Consider the following 17874-nt stretch of genomic DNA (forward strand, 5'->3'; position numbering starts at 1 on the left):
TTATTTAACGTTAACAACTGGCACCTAACGTCAGTTTTTACGCTAACTAACCACGAATAATAACGTGTTATCATCTCTAGGCTAATGCTATAAATTAACTAGCTAGATAATGACAAAATTATAGCTTAATCTCGGTTAGATGAAGTATTGAAACATCTTATAAAACGTTTTCACAACTGACTTAATATTTAAACATAAGGTAAGTCATTCAATAACGGTTATGTTTATTGCATTTGTGCCTAAATACTCAATTTAAACATATCCAACATAAACTCATGATTTTTGTTCAGTTATAATTATTTAATTAGAATGTAACTGAGAGAATATTCACTCAGTTATATAATTAAGTATAATTCTGGGGTACATTTACTGTAGGCCCTACTTGAGTATTTCCATTTTCTGCTACTTTGTACTTCTACTACACTAGATTTCAAAGGGATATTTTGTACTTTTACTGCACAACATTGAGTTGACACTTAATTGTAACATACATGCATGTGATTATGATAGATATGCATTACTATTTTACTCAGTAGGCCTACTTTCCAAAATGTGCGCCATATTAACGAATTGCAGGGTTAAAAAGCGTTTATATGTATTTTCTAATGATAAAAACGGAATAATCTAATATTCTTTAGTTATACAACGTAACTAGCTGCTAGCTAATGCACATATCCATATACCAATAGGCCTATACAGTGATACTAGCTTAATCTCGGTTAGATGAAGTATTGAAACTACTTGAAAACTTTTTTTTTTCAATTAGCTTAATATTTCAACATAAGGTAAGCAATACAGCTATACTTACAATATATATATATACAAACAGTTGTATTGGTTTGAACCCCCAAAAAGTATACAGTAAACTCTTGCCTAATGTAATCCAGTTTTAAGGGTGACAGAGTTGAAGAACAGAATGAGACAAAACAATAATTTGTACTTAATTTAACAACATTCAAATTAGTGTTGGTGGATTTTATTTGAATGTCAAACATCTTTACACTTTCATTATTCTTGCCATACATAGTTTTGAATCCTAAATATCAGCAATTGGAAGAAAGAGAAGAGTGTTTGTGTAATAGGCATTCAGTATGCACCCTATACACTTGAAGGTTTTTGCAGTCAGAGCCGAGGTCATCATCAGACAAGCTTCTTGGCGATGAAGAAATCTTTGAGTCGTTTCATCTGCCAGAAACCAACCGTCAGCAGCACAGAGGTCTGCACCATGGCCCACCACAGCACTTTGCTGTTGGTGTTATCACCAATCTGACGAAACACCTCCTCTTTCTCCTGAGAGGGGGAACATTATATAAAACACTCTTTTCCAGAATTTTTTTAAAAATTTGCAGAGTAAAATGTGTTTATACCCTCTGGTACTCCTGCTGCCTGGTGATGAATATCATCTGATCTGCGAGGTGTCGGAGGCTGTTCTCCAGATTCTTCATGTTGTCTTTGGTCTTGTCAGGGACGGGGTCTATCGAGTGCTCTCCCATCTGAACGTCCAAATGTAGCTTCTGCTCAGCATGATGAAGGAAAATGGGTTATTGTTCAATATAATAATATTACAATGTATGTTTTGTTGCTTTTCTCCCCATTGTTTAATAATTCATTTTCTGTTTGTGTCCACAGGTCTCACCAGTCTTTCTCCAGCAAATACAGAAAACCTTGTGGAGTTGGTTTGGAAGCAAAGGTAGTGCTGACCAGAGGCGTGTGATGTGAAGGTGAATTTAGAAAATTTACCATAGCGTTTTGACATCAGAACCTAGAGAGCAGGAGAGACACTGTTAGGCCAACATTTATTTAGCTATGCATTGACAACATTAACATGGGATTTATTCTCATTCCAAACATTAACAAAAAGCTGAATCTGAAATGAAAGTAAAGATTTCTTTTCTTTTTGCCACGTGAGTTAGCAAAAATCTGCGGTGGAAAATAAACAGGTGAATTTGAAGTCTTGTTCTTAATAAGACTTGCAGGACTTTTACAGTTTGGTATACATTACTAAGTAAATTATATGAATACTTCTTTCTACACAGTCAACAAGATGAATTATAGTTGTGTGTGTATGCTAGTGAGTCATATTTTATTCTTGTTTGGGTTTGCTCTGAAGGAAGAGACCAGTTATAGGCACATGTGCTAATGAACCATCACAGCAAATGTTTGACTTGGTGATTCCTTTCTCCTGTGAGTGCAGTACCTCATTGTTTGGGTCTCTGACTGTCACAGTGACGCCGAGGTGAGGGGAGTGGGAGAGGGCATTCATCTCCCACGGCTCCAACAAGAAATACCCTGAAGGTAAAACACAGTCTACATGAGTGCACTTAAGTACACAATCACACACAGTAGCCTCAAAAACGTAATTATGACCTTGTCCTCTACGTTTTTGATTTTGTGATGCTTATATTAAGCATGGAGAGGGAATAAAAGTTACATTTATATTTGATTTACAAAAAAATGATTGAATGTGTAACTATTACTTTTATTTCTCTCACTGTAGGACTGATTGTTAGTACTTTTTCCTCTTTTTAGTACAATTAGTTACGTTTACGATAAATAAAAATACTCATAAGATTTTCCTGGTAATTTTATGTTTAACAGATAAATCAGTTTTTAAGACTCCACTTTACTACATAAATGGCTTTTACACTTGCTGAAATAAGAGACACACCATCATGGAGGTACACATAACATTAATTTGTGATTGAACTGTCACGTGGCAATTCAAAATACAGTTTTCCAAACCTTATTCCACATTGATTCCCTGTATTTGATTGTAAACGACACTCAGGAGGAATATTCCCTCTCCAGGACTCACCGGTGACGAGCATGTCTTCAGGAATCTCCTCGATGATGCACTTTTGGTCCTGCTCTCCGAGATCAAAATACATGGCGGCTGCCAACACCAGGTAACACTGGAAGAGAAAGCCAATGCCTTGCAAACTCATTTTCAGCTAACAATGAGCTATTCAATTACAATACACTGGACAGTGAACAAATGTTTGGCATGTAGGTTCAGTTTTTCGTAGATCTCAGAATTTTAGTTCCAGATGTATTTGCCATTGACTATAGACAAACCCACATGTCCTTCAGCATATATTTGAAGTGGGAGGTAAGAGGGACAGTTTGACTGTGAGAAACTCACAGGTGCTATTTTGTGTGACGAGACCTTCTGGTCAATTTGTGACTGGTTAAACTGGGAGCCAATAGTAAAGTGTTAAGAATAATGATTAACAGGACAGACCACTTCCTGCAGACTAAGATAATCCTCCCACAGTTAATTAAAGTATATCTAAGGAAAGAGTCAACTTTATTGTAACCAAGGTGGGCACAATGCTCAAATCTGATGCTTTAGAAAAAGCATCATGAATCAACATCTCAAAAACAACTTGAAAACATAAGAGACATTTGACGTTGACATTGTGACATATTAACAAAAAAAGAACCTGTGGAATTAAACTGCTGCAATACAGAAAATATCTTCAAACTATTATATAACTGTAAAAGATTAGGGTTCATGGGATTAAACATGTTGATGTTGCAGGAGACTGGTCTGATACTGATGTAAATGTAATTCCACCAGAGGGCCAAGTGCTTGCTCTTTCAAAATGTATAGATGCTGAACTTTGCCCTAAGGGTCAACTCACGAGCTACAGAAAGATGCAAGAAAGGTAACATGTTCAGAAAAGTGTTCATCTGATGTAGATGTCCTTCAAAAATAAGAATATATTAGCAAACTGTACTGTAGTACATTGATTTATGGCAAACCTTGAAAAATTGGACAAATGCACTTCTCATCTGGCCTACTGATTCTTGTATATTGTTTTAAACATGGTGTTCACCTTTTTAAGATTTAAAGATTACCACTGTCAGTGTGGGTTACTACAGTATTAAACAGAGTTCCAACGTTGTTGAAAATTGAAAGCCAAACCATAACATACAGTAGTGCCATAAACCAACCCTAGACAAGGTCACTTATAGGATAAAGTAAACCAACCCACAACCCCCCCACACACAGAATAAATCATCTCATATTTAGCATCTGCAAAAGTTGTTTCTACTCAGTCAGCAAAGAATCAGATTTCCTTCTCCTTCCACCCTTTCCACACTTTATACGTTGGATGAATACTTGAAGGGGCCCTATAATGCTCGTTTAGGTTCATATGTGTATTTTGTGCCTCTAGCCAATAGAAGAGCAAGTGTTACATATTAATGTCACTATGCTACGGAAGTAAACAAAGGAGTCCAATGGAGGTGTTTCAGGCAGGAGGGGGTTTAATGTTTAATATCCCTGCCACTGAAATAGTTTATTTCTCTCATTTTAAAAACATTTTCAGAATATAAATATGTACAGAATTTACTTTGGAAACATTTGAAAAACACACTGTGGCAAAACTATTTAGCTTAATGTAATATTGATCATAGTACCAGATACTTGGCATTTACTTTACACTCACATCTCTCTGACTTTCTGTCTCAGTCATTTTCTTGTCCCTCGTCATTCCAACCGGAAGGAGCTTCCTCCTGCACCAGATGTTCTTACTACTGCTGTTCACTAAAGAAGTACATTTTCTGTTTCAAATTGTGTTGTCGTCATCCTGCCAAGAAACCTCCTCTGAAAAAAGAGGTCACTTCAAGTGTAGCTGCTGTCTGTTCTGCCTATTAAATGTAACTCCTGCTTTAGAGTAGGATGTTTTGCACTGGACGTCACAGCTTGAAGTATGCTGTGTGAGACTTCAGACCTTGTGGGCTAAATCAACATTTGGTGAACTTTTTTAAATAGTTGAGCGCATTCATCAGTTTTATGACCAACACTTCATCAGGGTGAATCCTAGCCAACATCAGGCTTCAACTCCGGTTCTCCAGTTAATAGCATTTCTCTCTAGATTCAATTTGATCCTGCAGTCACAGTGTTAGTAATATTACCCTGGGAGCCCAAATGTGCGATTCAGATTTAAAGGTCACACAGTGCACTGAGCAAAAGGCACTAAAGAATAATTAAACTCACAAGTGTTATTGTGATTATATAGGCGATACGACTCTGTACACGATGAAGTATCTGTCGCTTTCTTGAAGAAACCCTAATCAATGAGATCACAATATCTTGATGTATTTACACTTTATTGATCATACAGAAAACATGTTTTTTTGGTACATTTTTTAGCATTTTTTACAAAAGCAATGGATTTATATCTCAATAACATAGAGGAATACAACTTATAGATTCAGACTTGATATACTGTACACTACAGGTTAAAATCCTGTAATAAATATATTCTTTGTCTTCAGGCAAACAAACATAATCTCTCTTTTAAAAATGGTGTTTTGAATGTGGGGAGGACGGTACATAAATGTCGATGTCTGACTCATTTTGTTGCTAGCACTACATCAATGCTAATGGACATAAGAAATAATTTGTGCCTGAGTTTATTCAAATGTTCTGTGCGTTATTGTTTTGGATATACTGTAGCGTTTCAGATCTTAGGAATGATTAATATGGATTTATTTCAACATCTGCTTTTTGGAAGCTCCTGGGGTTTATAATCCACAGTTGGCAAACACATTTATATGAGCTTCAGAGATTTCAAATGAAACCAAATTATAATTTTTTTGGTGAATGGCTGAAACAGCATTGTGCTATTCCCTGTCAAATTGTATAATCTGCCAAAACAGAATTGGTGTCTAATAGCTATTTTGCCAAACTACACCTCTCTAGTGCTGTCAGATATATCAATGTGACTTCAGGAAGATACTTGTTCTGCTGTTTAACAGTCAATAATTACATTAGTCATTTCCACAGACAGAAGGCAAAGCCAGGGAGGAAATAAAGGAGTCTTCTTCGTCGTATTTAAGCCTCAAGTGAATACAGTACAGCCCTTTTGTTGTTGTTTCTCCGTCTTCTTCCTTTCCTTCCTTTCCTCCCTTTTCTCTCTTTTCTCTCTTTCTTCTCTCTCCTCTCCTTCCTCTCCTTCTTCTCCTTCCTTTCTTGGCTTAGTCATAAACAGTGGTCGGGGAAGCACTTTCTCTCTTCCTCCAGCAGGGGGCAGGCTAATCCGTTGTTGGCTGGGTGCATTATGACGTAGCGTGTGCGGTGCCGCACGCCCGAGTCTCCACACTTGCTTTTGCACAAACCCCATGGAGACCACACTGACACCTCGCAGTCCAGAGGGGTATCTGCAGTGAGAGGGAGGGACATATAATCACATTAACATTTAGACTTGGTTTGTCATTTTGCAGTCAATGTTTTCTAGCTCTTCAGAAATCAGAATTCCTCTCTTTTCGTCCCGCAACAGGGAAATGTACATTATTCCAACAGGAGAAGTATAGTGCAGATAAAGTATATATATATTTGTTATCTATCAATTCAAAGAGGTAACTGCAAAGGAGTCTCTTTCCCTCTTCTTACTGTATTTATTTTTTCGGAAGCTGCGAATGGCTGATTTTTGTGAGTCTCTTTAATAAGTTTGAATGGAAAGGAGAGGAATAAGTCATAAAAGGACAACATGCTGGCATTCAACCCTTATTTTTTGTTATAAAAGTGTACATTAATTACAAAGAATGGTGGCATGCTGTGTGTGCAGCTCTTTATGAACAGAAAGCTACGCTAATAGATTCTTGGCGCTGGTTGTGCTGTTGAGGTATGTTTAATTATCTAATATAACCTTTATTGAATTAGCGTTTTGCTGACCATGCTTGCCTTATTTTTGATACACTTAATGAGTAACCTGCAGCCGATAGGGATTCAGAGCCGTGCTAAAAAGGCACTTCTACTGTAATACGGGGAATTAGAGCACATCTTGAACTCTTGAGTTACATCTTGTTATTTTAATGTTATGCTTTCGTTCTCCAACTTGTTGAACTTGCCGGGCTGCCTCCATCAACCTTGTTGTGAGTTCCCTTACAGCTGATTTGTATCACAGATCTACCTGTGAGTTAAGAGTAGAAAAGCAGAAGGATGGGAGGCTGTACGGAAGCTACATGGATGGAACAAGCTAATCAAATCCCCCTTCATCTTGTGTGTCCATTAAGGACCTAAAAAGGATAACATGATAAAATGATGTAAGATCCAAAGATGATTTATCTTTTTGTATCCCAAAGATCGAATGTACAACAGGTAATTTCTAATCTGTTAGAAGAGTTGTTGTTCAAGCCCCCGGGAGAAGGCATATAAGAGACAGAGGGATTAATGGAGGGAGGGAAAGATACACAGACAGAATGGTAAGATGTCACACTGGGATCAAGGCAGGAAACCCCGACAGACTCCTGGCTGCTCTCTGTTGTTTGTTGATGGGTTGTCAGGGGAACGGACTTGTAGTCTGTGATGCTGAGTCAAGCCTTTGCATTTACCCTGAACATCGAACCGCCTGCCAGTCAGACACTCTATCTGTTTCTCTTTTCCTGCCACAAAAACCTGTTAAGACTTCCAGTGGTAAGACATGTTTTTATAAAAGGTTATTTTTCCCTCTTTAGAGTACACCACTGTATTGTTTGGCTTTGCTTTATAGTCTCACACACTCTTCATTTTTCCTACTTCGCCTTCTTTTCTTACTTACAGTCGGGCTTCTTTTTACACCAACCACTAATCTGTGAGTCTTAATGTTTAACAGTCTGAGAACCATCATTAAATAAACACAGCTTCATCTAATGGCTCCAGATCTGGTTAAAGCAAACGTGTTGGTATCTCATTTTAGGTCACGGCCAAAACATTGCTGTACAGAATTTCTCTCTATCACTTATTTATCCTCTCATCTTTAGAGTTTGCCACTGGATGCCAGATGTGCCCCTGGTATTTTCTGATGCCCTGCTTTCACTTGGTTTCTATGGTTTATGGTTAGTAGCAATTAAGTTTGTGTGTGGCCTGTAATGGTTCCCAAATGAAAGCAATTGAGTCAGCAATAGACTTAGTCCCAAGCTCCTACATCTGTTATTTTGCAACCACTTAATCTCTTTTTAATATGTAGATTAATCGATCAGTGCAAATGGAGGGAAACCCTTTATATTGTATTGTGCATTATGTGAATGGTTTAGATGTTTTTATTTGACACCTGGGAAACATTCAAACATTGATTTTCTGTTGGACATTTAGGTCTGTTCGTCAAATGTACCATGTTTACTTTCAGTGTTTCCGACCAAAGTGAATTGTATGTACTTTTACGGTTGATCGCATTTCCTTTCTCATAAAACATCTGCAAAGCCAATTGCTTGAATGTTTAAAATCGTTTATGCTTGCTAGCTTTTCGTCTGCTTCCCTAGCTTTTCTGGCGCATTGTTGCACTCTTAACAAAACTGTCACCCACTGATGATCAGCTGAACAGTGTGAAACATGATGTAGTTTTTAAACTTGTGTTTGTTCTAAGGCTGCATATTATTCTTTTCACAAGTGCCTTAAACTCAACATACCCCATCCGGTGTGACTATTTCTGCTCCTCAGACTTACTTATGAGCTGGTCTTCAATCTCGTTTCCTGTTGGCAGTAGGTTGGACTCTGTGGGCTCCGCAAGCAGGCTGATGATCTGATTGGTCTTCTTTATCTTGGTCAGCATCACCTTGGCAATTGGTGGCAGGTGCTTCAGGCGGCGGTAATAAAACGAGCTAGCAGGATGACTGGGGTAGGAAGAAGTGATCTGTGGAGGGGAAGTGGACAAGGAATAAAAGTGAATATATGTGGATTGTTTGGAGATGAAAGAAGGAATCAACTTTTATATTGACATCATTGAGATAAGGTCAAAGAGATTAGCCGCTTTCACACCAAGTACTTTGCCGTACTTAGTTCCCAGCACTTAGTTCCCCCATGGAACTAAAGAGCAGATCGCGTTCACACCGGAATAAGTCCCTGAGGGAAGATTAGGCAAATGAAGCCGCTGACGTCACTTCTTGTTCTTCTGCTTTGGGTTTACTGGCAGGCCACAAACAACTTCACGGCGTATACTGCCACCCGAAGTCCCCGGGCGGAAGTCCCCGGAGATGGGGACTGGCTTCAGTAGAAGCTGCTGGGACTCCCAGCAGCTTCTACTGAAGCCTTCCGAGTAAATCGCTAGAACGCCGACACCTCCTCATCTCCACCACTCCCATGTTTTATTTTGTTGCCATAAGTTAGTCTCTCTCCGTTGGTGCGCTTGGCTAATGCTAATGCTAATCATGCAAATGCCAGCAAATACAATGGCGGCTTCACAAAACTTTTCAGAGTTTTACGGGGCGTGGTTTGCAATCCGCCCAGCCAATCAGAAATTGGAACTTTTTTCTCCCCAGGAAAGTACCACCTCTCTAGCAGGCACTGAAAAGGGGGGGAAAGTTCTCATGAACTAAGTTCTCTTTTTGGTGTGAACGCAAAATCCCAGGAACTATCGGAACTAAAAGGTAAAAGTACGGGGAAAAGTACTCCGGTGTGAAAGTGCCTATTGTGTGTTGATTAGTTTGAGTACTCAAGTGTTCATGCCAATGATTTTCAAATTGTGCTGTCGACCCTTAAGGCTTTTGTTTTATCTTCTGTTGAAATGATTTAATCTAGTTTTTCTTCACACACACAACAATGTTCCCACATTCCTGGTTTTATCATGTTAAGCTCTTGTTCCTGTTCACACCATTTGTGTTATTTACTTTGGATTGACGGATGTTGCACTTGGCTCAGGATGACCCACCTGTGTAATTTGGTCCTGTGGGAGGGTCTCGAAGTTTGGAGAAGAGAAGGTGAACCCGCTGTCAGTTCCCGCATCGTACGGGAAAAGATCCAGAGACAAATTCTCTTTCCACTGGTCGCCGTCACACAGGTCGATGCTCTCAACGCCCACAAACCAGTCTGGGCTAGGAACAAGACGTACGAGGAATGACAGCTGCAGAAAGAAGGGAGGAAGTAGACCGTGGGGAGGGAGATGAAGTGTAGAGTAAGAGAGAAATTAAGAGGTGGGTTGGAGTGAGCGATGGAGATAAGGAAAAAGAGGAGAAAGAGAAAAAAGAGGTGGGAAGGAGAATAAAATCGGTTGTTATTTAATGTCACCGGGTTTGATCTTAGTATTAGTCCTTGGATAACTATTTAACCTCATGATGTATCAGTTTGACAGTGGGTTAAAGCCACAAAGAAAAAAATACATTATTTCAATAAATGTCTAAACTTGATGGATCCATTCATTTAACTTCTACAACAGCACCTGAACTATTACAAATGAATGTATCCTACAGCGTGGTTCAAGATCTTGGTGTTATGCTAGCAGTTGATTATTCAGCCGATTGCCTCAAGTCCAGATGAGGAGTGGGCTACAGATGTCTGGTAAACTCACTTCTTCTCACTCCAAACCCCAGATTTTTTGAAATGTTCAGACTTGTAGTCTTCAGCCTAACTTGTAGTCCAATAACTCACCCACCTCCCTACACATGTGTGGTTATGTAAGCAACAGAGTACAGTTTGTTTTGGTTAGGGTCTTCTGCCTCTCTAACTGGCCTTTTTCCATTTCTCTCACCTCCTAAATCACACTCTCGCCTCCTCCTCACTGTCCTTTCTTGTCCAAGCCTAACATTGTTTTTGGTCAGACATGTCCCCAACTTTATGATCTACCCTGAGACTCATCGGTAGAAAGTTTAACAGCCAAATCATGCAGAGTTGTACTTACTTTGTAGAGACATAAATTGAACTTGCTACATTTCGGAGGCTCTCTTTACGATGCAGCATATATGGAAACAAAACGCTCTGTACCAAGTGTTATAGAAGCATCAACCGTTTTGCTGCATCCAAACCACTCAAAAAGGAACAATGCAGCACTTTCTGACAATGTAATGCTTTTTTTCATGATCAATAATTAACAGTAGTGTGAATTATAAGTGCTAATTTTAGGTTTTTAACAACCCTTGTCTCCTTTTTATTGTTTTGGCTTTTTTACTCACAATTGCTGGGGTAAATAAAAGTGAATGCACCCTAAAAATTATTGTAAACTGACCAAATATCGTGTTGGTTAAAGATATACCAGTTAGGACCTCGGCAAGACGCAATGGATTCAAACAACAATATAATCATTCTCAGAAAAACTTTCATTTTCACTCGTAAATAATTTGTTTATATTATGGTCAAACTAGAAAATCTGCGTGATCCATGGACTTGATTATTTGGCTTTGTCTATCGGTGACACAATATTTGTATATTTGATAGGAATGATGGCTAAGAAAACATTTCATCACCTTGTTATATTGACCCTTTAGATACAAGTCTCTGATGTTCCTGCGCCAGAGTGAAAGGAACCAGGTGTTGACAGACTTACATAAGAGTGCCTGGCGAAGACCTGAAACTCTGTCTTCATCTGGCCTGTTCCTCCCTTGACAGCGGGAGCGGAGACGATCCCATAAACACTTTGGATGCGTTCGCCGGCCGTCTCCACTTCCTTCATGAGCGTCCAGGCCTCGCCCTTCTCCGCAAACTCCCTCACTCCGTTGCTGGCAAACGCATTACGCTGCCATATGTGGAAGTCAGTGCTGTGGGTCACCCCTAAGAGCAAAGAGAGGGGGATAGGAAGTCAGTGATTTCAACAGGTCTGCAGTCATGTGGTCAGGTTTTGTGTCTTATTGAGATTGGCATTGGTTGATGTTGCAAATGAAGCTGCTTTGATGCAAGTAACATTTCAGTCTTGATCTGACAATAATTATTATCATATCGTATTCAATGGGAAGACACATTTATTATTTTGTAATTATAACAAATAGGAGACATTTTGCAATTAACTTCCTGTTTCCGACTAATCAGGACAATCTGTGTTTACTACTTTTGTCTCTGAAATGAGTTTCCACACTAGCTCCGTGTTACTCAATCAGTATATTATTCCACATATGCTGCCATTACTGTGACCCCCAGTTGGAGGGTGTCTTGCTGTGCACTTACCGATGAGGTTGGACCACTGAGCAGGGGGTCGGTACACAGGATACTGTTTAGGGAAAGCTGCTTGGGTCCACTTCCCAGAAAACGTTAGCTTGTACTGGGCTGTTTCTGAGGCCGTGCACATGGGGACGTCAGTGGGGACGGGGATTGAGTGAACGCCTTGGCCCAGAGTCAGCATCATGAGGATCAGGTGGTAGAGAGCCTCAGAGAAGGAGAGGATGTTCCTTGTGGTGTCCATGGCAATGGGGTTTATTTAGGGAGGATAAATGACCTGAACATGGAAAAGGATGGCAAAGAAAGGATAAATAATAGTAGTAACATTACTATCAAGATGCTGCAAATGTGTGCAGGTGTAAACTCCACATGCTTCAAACCTTTTCATGATTTCTGCTCTGCTGTACAATTGCTTGATTAATGAGATTAAAATGCACAAGATGATTTTTTGTGCATTTACTGTAGAGTTAGTAAGTCTTATTCATTTATTCTGGATGTACAGAATATGTGCAGTCTTTCTTCCTTTACTGCCTGATATGCTACAATACATGATTGACTTGGTGGGATGGGCGGCAGAGCGTCTGTCTGCAGTATCAGTACCGAGTTTAACAAGTTTTAACAAGCGGGGCATGTGAGTCAGAGAGACACTGTCTTACTTACAGTAAGCGTCCCCCACTGTTTTTCCACTGTTTAGACTTGTAAAATCAGTTAAGCAGTCAAAGTCTGGCAGGGGTAGATCTTGCAATAATGGAGATACAAATGGTGTTTGTTGTTGCTGTGGTTACAGCCTGGTGAGCTCAACATTCCTGCCACAAAGAATAAAGCAAATCCAGCTGACTTTCCTCCTAACTTAATATCATTTATCATATCATGATTGGCTGCTACATGGGACTCGTCCTACAACCTCCTTGGACTAGTTCAATGGTTGTTCACTAGTTTAGCTATTCTCTCTCAGGTCCTTCTCTTTTAACTGTATTATTAAGGACTATTGCATGAATATGTGAAGAGAGAGCTAAGTGTTCCCCAGGGAGAAATTCATTTTCTATGAAGCACATCCTCGCAGCAGATCTTTGCCTCAAAGAGGAAATACATGAGCAGCATGCAAATATAGCGATGTGCAGTTTCCTTAATCAAGTAGACCTCCCAGTATTACATTCTGCTTAATGCAGAGTTAGTAAATGTGGACAAAGATTTGCTCCTAATAAGCATTTTAAATGTCGCTTAACGTAAGGTAAGAAAACATTTTTCAGTTTACATATTTTCACAAAAGTGGAGCAGGATGTGTTTTGCTACAGATATTTGCATTCCACTGCAACACTACCCTTCCTAAATAAAACACTGAATTAGTTTGTTCTTAAGTATGAGTGTATACAATTCTACCTTGACATAAGTAATTATACATGCATATTTGGTAGAGCTACATGTTCAGCTGACATTTCCTTAAATATAAACATCTGAGTGCTGCCTCTGGGAAACATAATGAAGATGTGCTGGAGAAGCTACTCACTGATTTTGCCCAGGCTTCCAGGTGGATGGATGGTTGCAGCAGATGAGTGGAGAGGAGGGCTGGAGGTGAGGAGAAGGGGAGAGGAGGGCGGTGGCTGTCGCGAGGAGAGACTGCAAAGCTCCAAGTCTTTTTCTCGCCTATTTATGTCTTCCAGGAGGTTCACCCCTCTCGCTCCCCCCTCCTTCAAACCTCTTTCTCCACTCCCCTCTCAAACTTTTCTCACTTTTCTTTCAATACTCTCTATCTGCCTGTCAGTGACTCCCATGCTCCCTTCATGGCCTTTGACTTTGGCTCTCCCTCCCCACTCTCTGCGCCTCTCTCGGTTTAAGTAGCCCATTAACTGGCTAATGTGTTCAGCAGTCCTGGATGCACTGACAGTGGTCCTGTGCAGCACCATGGGTAGTGTGTCATTTCACAGTATGAAACTGTATATACCTACATATATGAACAACGAGACTCATAATGTGTGAAGCTGACCGTTGAGCGGCCCAGACCAAGCAAGGAGGCAGAGGCAGAGGCAGAACGTCCAAAATGATAACCCGGTGTGGGCATTTATTAAGACATGAACACATTACACACAGCCTCAATCCTGCTGCTGCTGCTGTTCACGTGAGCCCAGCCTGCAGCCACCAGGATCTCACACACGCTCTTTGCCTCTAACAGACAGGGAAACAGAGCCTGAATACCCACACACACACTAATCAGCAATTGGGCACAGGTGATGGGGGAGGAGACAACACAGGGCACTAGGTGCACACAATCCACACATAACAGGAGGGGGAACACTTTTCAAACACAAACATATAACTAAACAGAAGTACACACATACAAACCCGACTAAACGCAGTCACCACTGGAACAATTAATGCCACTTAACGCTATGATGTCTACACCCCCACATATTTATTTGCACCCGGATTCTTCTTAACCGCTGTCATTCTAGCCTAAGCACTTTCGGCGCTCTCGTTCACTCCCCTATCTTGTCAGGCGGAGCCGAGGACCCGACCAGCACCTGCCAGACGACATTTCAATCAAAACGGTTCAATCCTTTAATAAATACTATCTCAATAATCAGTATAAAATGTGCAAATATGCCATGCGGTACTGTGCAATCACGTTAATAAAGTGCAAAACTGTGCTGAGTTACAAGGCCCGAAGCCGTCAGTCCACGTCACATAATGTATCTCTAGAATTCCCTGAATGTCTCTTGGTCAAGTTTTTTTTAATCCCAGTGCTGTTTTTTGACCTCATGGAGGAAGTTATGTGGCCTGTTTCACAGTCTGTTTGCATCATTTATGTGATGTTATGCCTCATTAAGCTAGTTAAAGTATTGTCCAACAAAATATGGAGGAATTATTCGCCTTAAATTATAAGGATATAATGTGTTTGATGTCACTACGTCAGTGTTTGGCAAAACCTTACAGATTAAAGGTGAAACCCTAATTTGATTGAAATGTTACGGCACCCATTCAGTGATTTATTTCATTCCCAAATTGCACTCCATAGTTTATTAGATTTGGTATCATCCTGGCAGCAGTTCACTTCATTTAGTCATTGTTTTGTTCCTTTAACACAGAATAAATAAGGTATGTCTGAACCTCAAAGAGCCCCAGTTGGCGTTTTTTCAATTAGCAGCTAAAAAATGCACTTAGTAGTGTACAGATCTCCGACAGGTCGGTCTCCCTCTTCCCTTCCAAAGAAGAAGAGGTAAATCTCACTCAATCTGCAGATGCTTTGGTCGAAAAGAGACTAAAACTGTTGGTAAATGGTAAATAGACTGTATTTAAATAGTGCTTAATCCAACCTTTACAACATCTCAGAGCACATTTTATTTAGAAGAGACAACCGCACTACCTCACAGCCAATAACGTCCTCATTATATAGCAGAGAATACCCTGGAACACAACATCGAATTCATTATATAAATAAAATGTAAATAAAATGAATAAACGAGAATGGTATCTGTGTTGTTGATCTGTAAAATGACAGTGTTACGTTGATTTGTTTGTCCTTCTCGGTCCATGCGCTACGCATTTCAGTGGTTTTGTGTTCGGAAAAAAATGCAACCAATCAGATCTTGTTCTTGGTCTCTGGGTAGAATATCCTTCAACCAAGGTATTCTATATCCTTGATAGAATGCCCTGGCCTTTGCACTGAATGAGAGCGTACCTTTGGATTGACAGTTTGATCAACCAATCAGATATTGATTTGGAGCCAATGGGCGTGTTCTTTCAGAGTTTCCCTCGGTTCCAGGGTACTCTAGAAAGCCTGTTAGTTCACCGTCTCGAGACAGAGGATCCAGCGTAAGTGCTACGTAGCAATTAATTTGAAGTGTTATTGTTTTTTTACGTCGAAAGGGCAACAGGTGAAGATGATCTTGTTGCGGAATTGTTGTTAGTACGCTTTTCAAGACGACCATTCAGTGATAATATGGACATTATAAAAAAAGGCCGTCCAACGCAAAGTGACTGCCTCCGTGACGTCCGTCTCACTAGAACAACCACATTTTCGAATCCGGGGGGGTGTCTACAGAAGGTCCAGTTGTGATAGACACGGTTCAACACTGTCATATAGATGTTGTGTTTTGAGCCACGACAAACACCACAATTGTGCTTCAACAGACTTAATAATGATTGTTTTAGTCCAGCGTATTACCAGAATTTCCTTTTGCTACTGAATCATTTGTTAGTACTTTTTACAGTTTAACCACAACAAAAGATAACAACCCCCTTTAATTAATACAAAGGGCCTCAAAAGTGATGCAATAAGTCATGCATTCAAATATATTCACATTATCAGCAGTTTATCATCTTTTGAGCTGTGATTTTCAGCTGTCATCACACATTTCCTCGAAAGAAAATACACAAAAACCTGTTGCCACAAACAGGAAGTGTTTGTGGTCACATTTTTTGTTGACAACTCCAGGTGAGGCTGGACATAAACAGACGAGGCAGTGTCGCTCAGAGTGTTTTACAATGTGTGATGTGTGACTAACACACCTACGGGCAGCCAGTAGCCGCTGTTTTTTCCCAGATCCCGTGTGTCTTTAATCTCTCAGACAAGTTATAGAGGCTATTTGTGTGTGTGTGTGTGTGTGTGTGTGTGTGTGTGTGTGTGTGTGTGTGTGTGTGTGTGTGTGTGTGTGTGTGTGTGTGTGTGTGTGTGTGTGTGTGTGTGTGTGTGTGTGTGTGTGTGTGTGTGTGTGTGTGTGTGTGTGTGTGTGTGTGTGTGTGTGTGTGTGTGTGTGTGTGTGTGTGTGTGTGTGTGTGTGTGTGTGTGTGTGTGTGTGTGTGTGTGTGTGTGTGTGTGTGTGTGTGTGTGTGGCGTGGTAATTGACTTACTGAACCTGGAGATTGCAGAAAACACTCGACACAGACATGTATTTTATTTGCAAAATGCAAATAAGTGCGAGCATGCACATCTAATTATTTCCATATGGTGACGTTTCTTACTCAGACACTTACACATACACATACACACACACACACACACACACACACACACACACACACACACACACACACACACACACACACACACACACACACACACCAGTTGCCCTAAATGAACCTTTCTCAATTTCCAGGATTTATTGTTTATATTTCAGAGTCCAATGGCATTTGTAAAGGGAAAGTTAACTCATAACCGCCCTGGTAGCTCTTGCACAGTGAACAGTGCTGTACTGTATTCAGTTTCTTGAGAGTCGCGGACAGGCTTGGAATTTCGTCATTTTAGGGGCAAGGCCATTTGGCCTTTGGTGTTACACATTATTTCAGGGCGCAAAGGCCACATGCCAGGGCACAAAGGCCATTGAGGGAAACATTTGGATTTGGAGCTTACAAATAAATAACTTCACTTTTTGATAAGTGCGTGCGTGCGTGCGTGCGTGCGTGCGTGCGCGTACGAGAGTCTCTTTAATCAACTCATCACAGCTCTGGTCAGAAACTGGACTAAAGTTAAACATGTACAAACCTCAGACTGTCATGACGAATACAATCGCTGCTTTAATTCTGTCTTTAGGACGTTGTTGTGAGTGTGGACGGAGCAGCTACAGGTTAGTTTAGCCTGATTGATCCATTCAGAAAACACGCATTTTAAAAGGTTTTTCGCCTGCCGTCTTGTCTGCAGACTTGTCAAAGCATTCATTCATGTTTTTTACTAACCGGTATCAGTATGTAGTTACTTCGGCGTCATTTTGAAACGTGTATTACAATTAAATCACTGTAAAATCGGTTAATTTTGTCGTAGTTGGTTTGCACCACAGTATTTACATGGAAATAAGCCCCGCCCCCTCTCCAGCGCGTCCTGTTTGAATGACGGGAGTAAACACAGCTGACAGCCGCAGTGAAACTCCAGCGGTTAGAGCGATGAGAATGTACGCATCACGTCCGTTGTGAACGCAGCATAATGCAGTTCAGAAATCACTGTTCTGTCGCTTTTAAAGCAACTTCGAGATTTTAACAGTATCAGGGGCACACAGGCCATGGTGGCCGTAGGACGTACAATTATTTGTGGGGCA

General features: G+C 40.4%; 3 protein-coding genes across 7 annotated transcripts in view; 1 reads left to right on the plus strand and 2 right to left on the minus strand.

Annotated features, from left to right (window-relative positions):
* maea (macrophage erythroblast attacher, E3 ubiquitin ligase) overlaps window positions 1-17874 on the plus strand; it is a 92399-nt gene that overhangs the window by 474 nt on the left and 74051 nt on the right. The window contains exons 1-4 of one of the 5 annotated variants that reach the window (XM_079670551.1): window positions 61-199; window positions 1630-1721; window positions 2195-2295; window positions 2809-2906. The gene's annotated coding sequence lies outside the window, so the exon portion shown is untranslated. Of the gene's footprint in view, window positions 1-60; window positions 200-1629; window positions 1722-2194; window positions 2296-2788; window positions 2907-17874 lie in introns of those variants that run through there. The other 4 variants (XM_079670554.1, XM_079670553.1, XM_079670552.1 and 1 more) reach the window with 4 other exon arrangements.
* LOC307032525 (transmembrane emp24 domain-containing protein 11) lies at window positions 934-3461 on the minus strand. The gene is made up of 5 exons (XM_079670564.1): window positions 2816-3461; window positions 2198-2289; window positions 1637-1762; window positions 1368-1514; window positions 934-1290 (listed from the first exon to the last, which is right to left on the minus strand). The coding sequence occupies exons 1-5, from the start codon at window positions 2943-2945 to the stop codon at window positions 1141-1143; spliced, it is 645 nt and encodes a 214-aa protein (XP_079526690.1). The 5' UTR covers window positions 2946-3461; the 3' UTR covers window positions 934-1140.
* Window positions 5100-13985, minus strand: spon2b (spondin 2b, extracellular matrix protein). The gene is made up of 6 exons (XM_079667871.1): window positions 13356-13985; window positions 11858-12125; window positions 11244-11467; window positions 9636-9827; window positions 8435-8621; window positions 5100-6171 (listed from the first exon to the last, which is right to left on the minus strand). The coding sequence occupies exons 2-6, from the start codon at window positions 12090-12092 to the stop codon at window positions 5993-5995; spliced, it is 1017 nt and encodes a 338-aa protein (XP_079523997.1). The 5' UTR covers window positions 12093-12125; window positions 13356-13985; the 3' UTR covers window positions 5100-5992.

This window comes from Notothenia rossii (genome assembly GCF_949606895.1).
Source record: "Notothenia rossii genome assembly, chromosome: 3".
In the NCBI taxonomy this organism is placed as follows: Eukaryota; Metazoa; Chordata; class Actinopteri; order Perciformes; family Nototheniidae; genus Notothenia; species Notothenia rossii.

Coding starts and splice junctions, on each gene's coding strand:
- LOC307032525 (XM_079670564.1), bottom strand. CDS start 2,945: ATGAGTTTGCAAGGCATTGGCTTTCTCTTCCAGTGTTACCTGGTGTTG. Junction 2,290..2,815: donor TGAAGACATGCTCGTCACCG/GTGAGTCCTGGA, acceptor TTTTACCTTCAG/GGTATTTCTTGTTGGAGCCG. Junction 1,763..2,197: donor TCAGAGACCCAAACAATGAG/GTACTGCACTCA, acceptor CCTGCTCTCTAG/GTTCTGATGTCAAAACGCTA.
- spon2b (XM_079667871.1), bottom strand. CDS start 12,092: ATGGACACCACAAGGAACATCCTCTCCTTCTCTGAGGCTCTCTACCAC. Junction 9,828..11,243: donor TCTTCGCCAGGCACTCTTAT/GTAAGTCTGTCA, acceptor TTCTTTCTGCAG/CTGTCATTCCTCGTACGTCT. Junction 8,622..9,635: donor CACAGGACCAAATTACACAG/GTGGGTCATCCT, acceptor TCCCCTCCACAG/ATCACTTCTTCCTACCCCAG.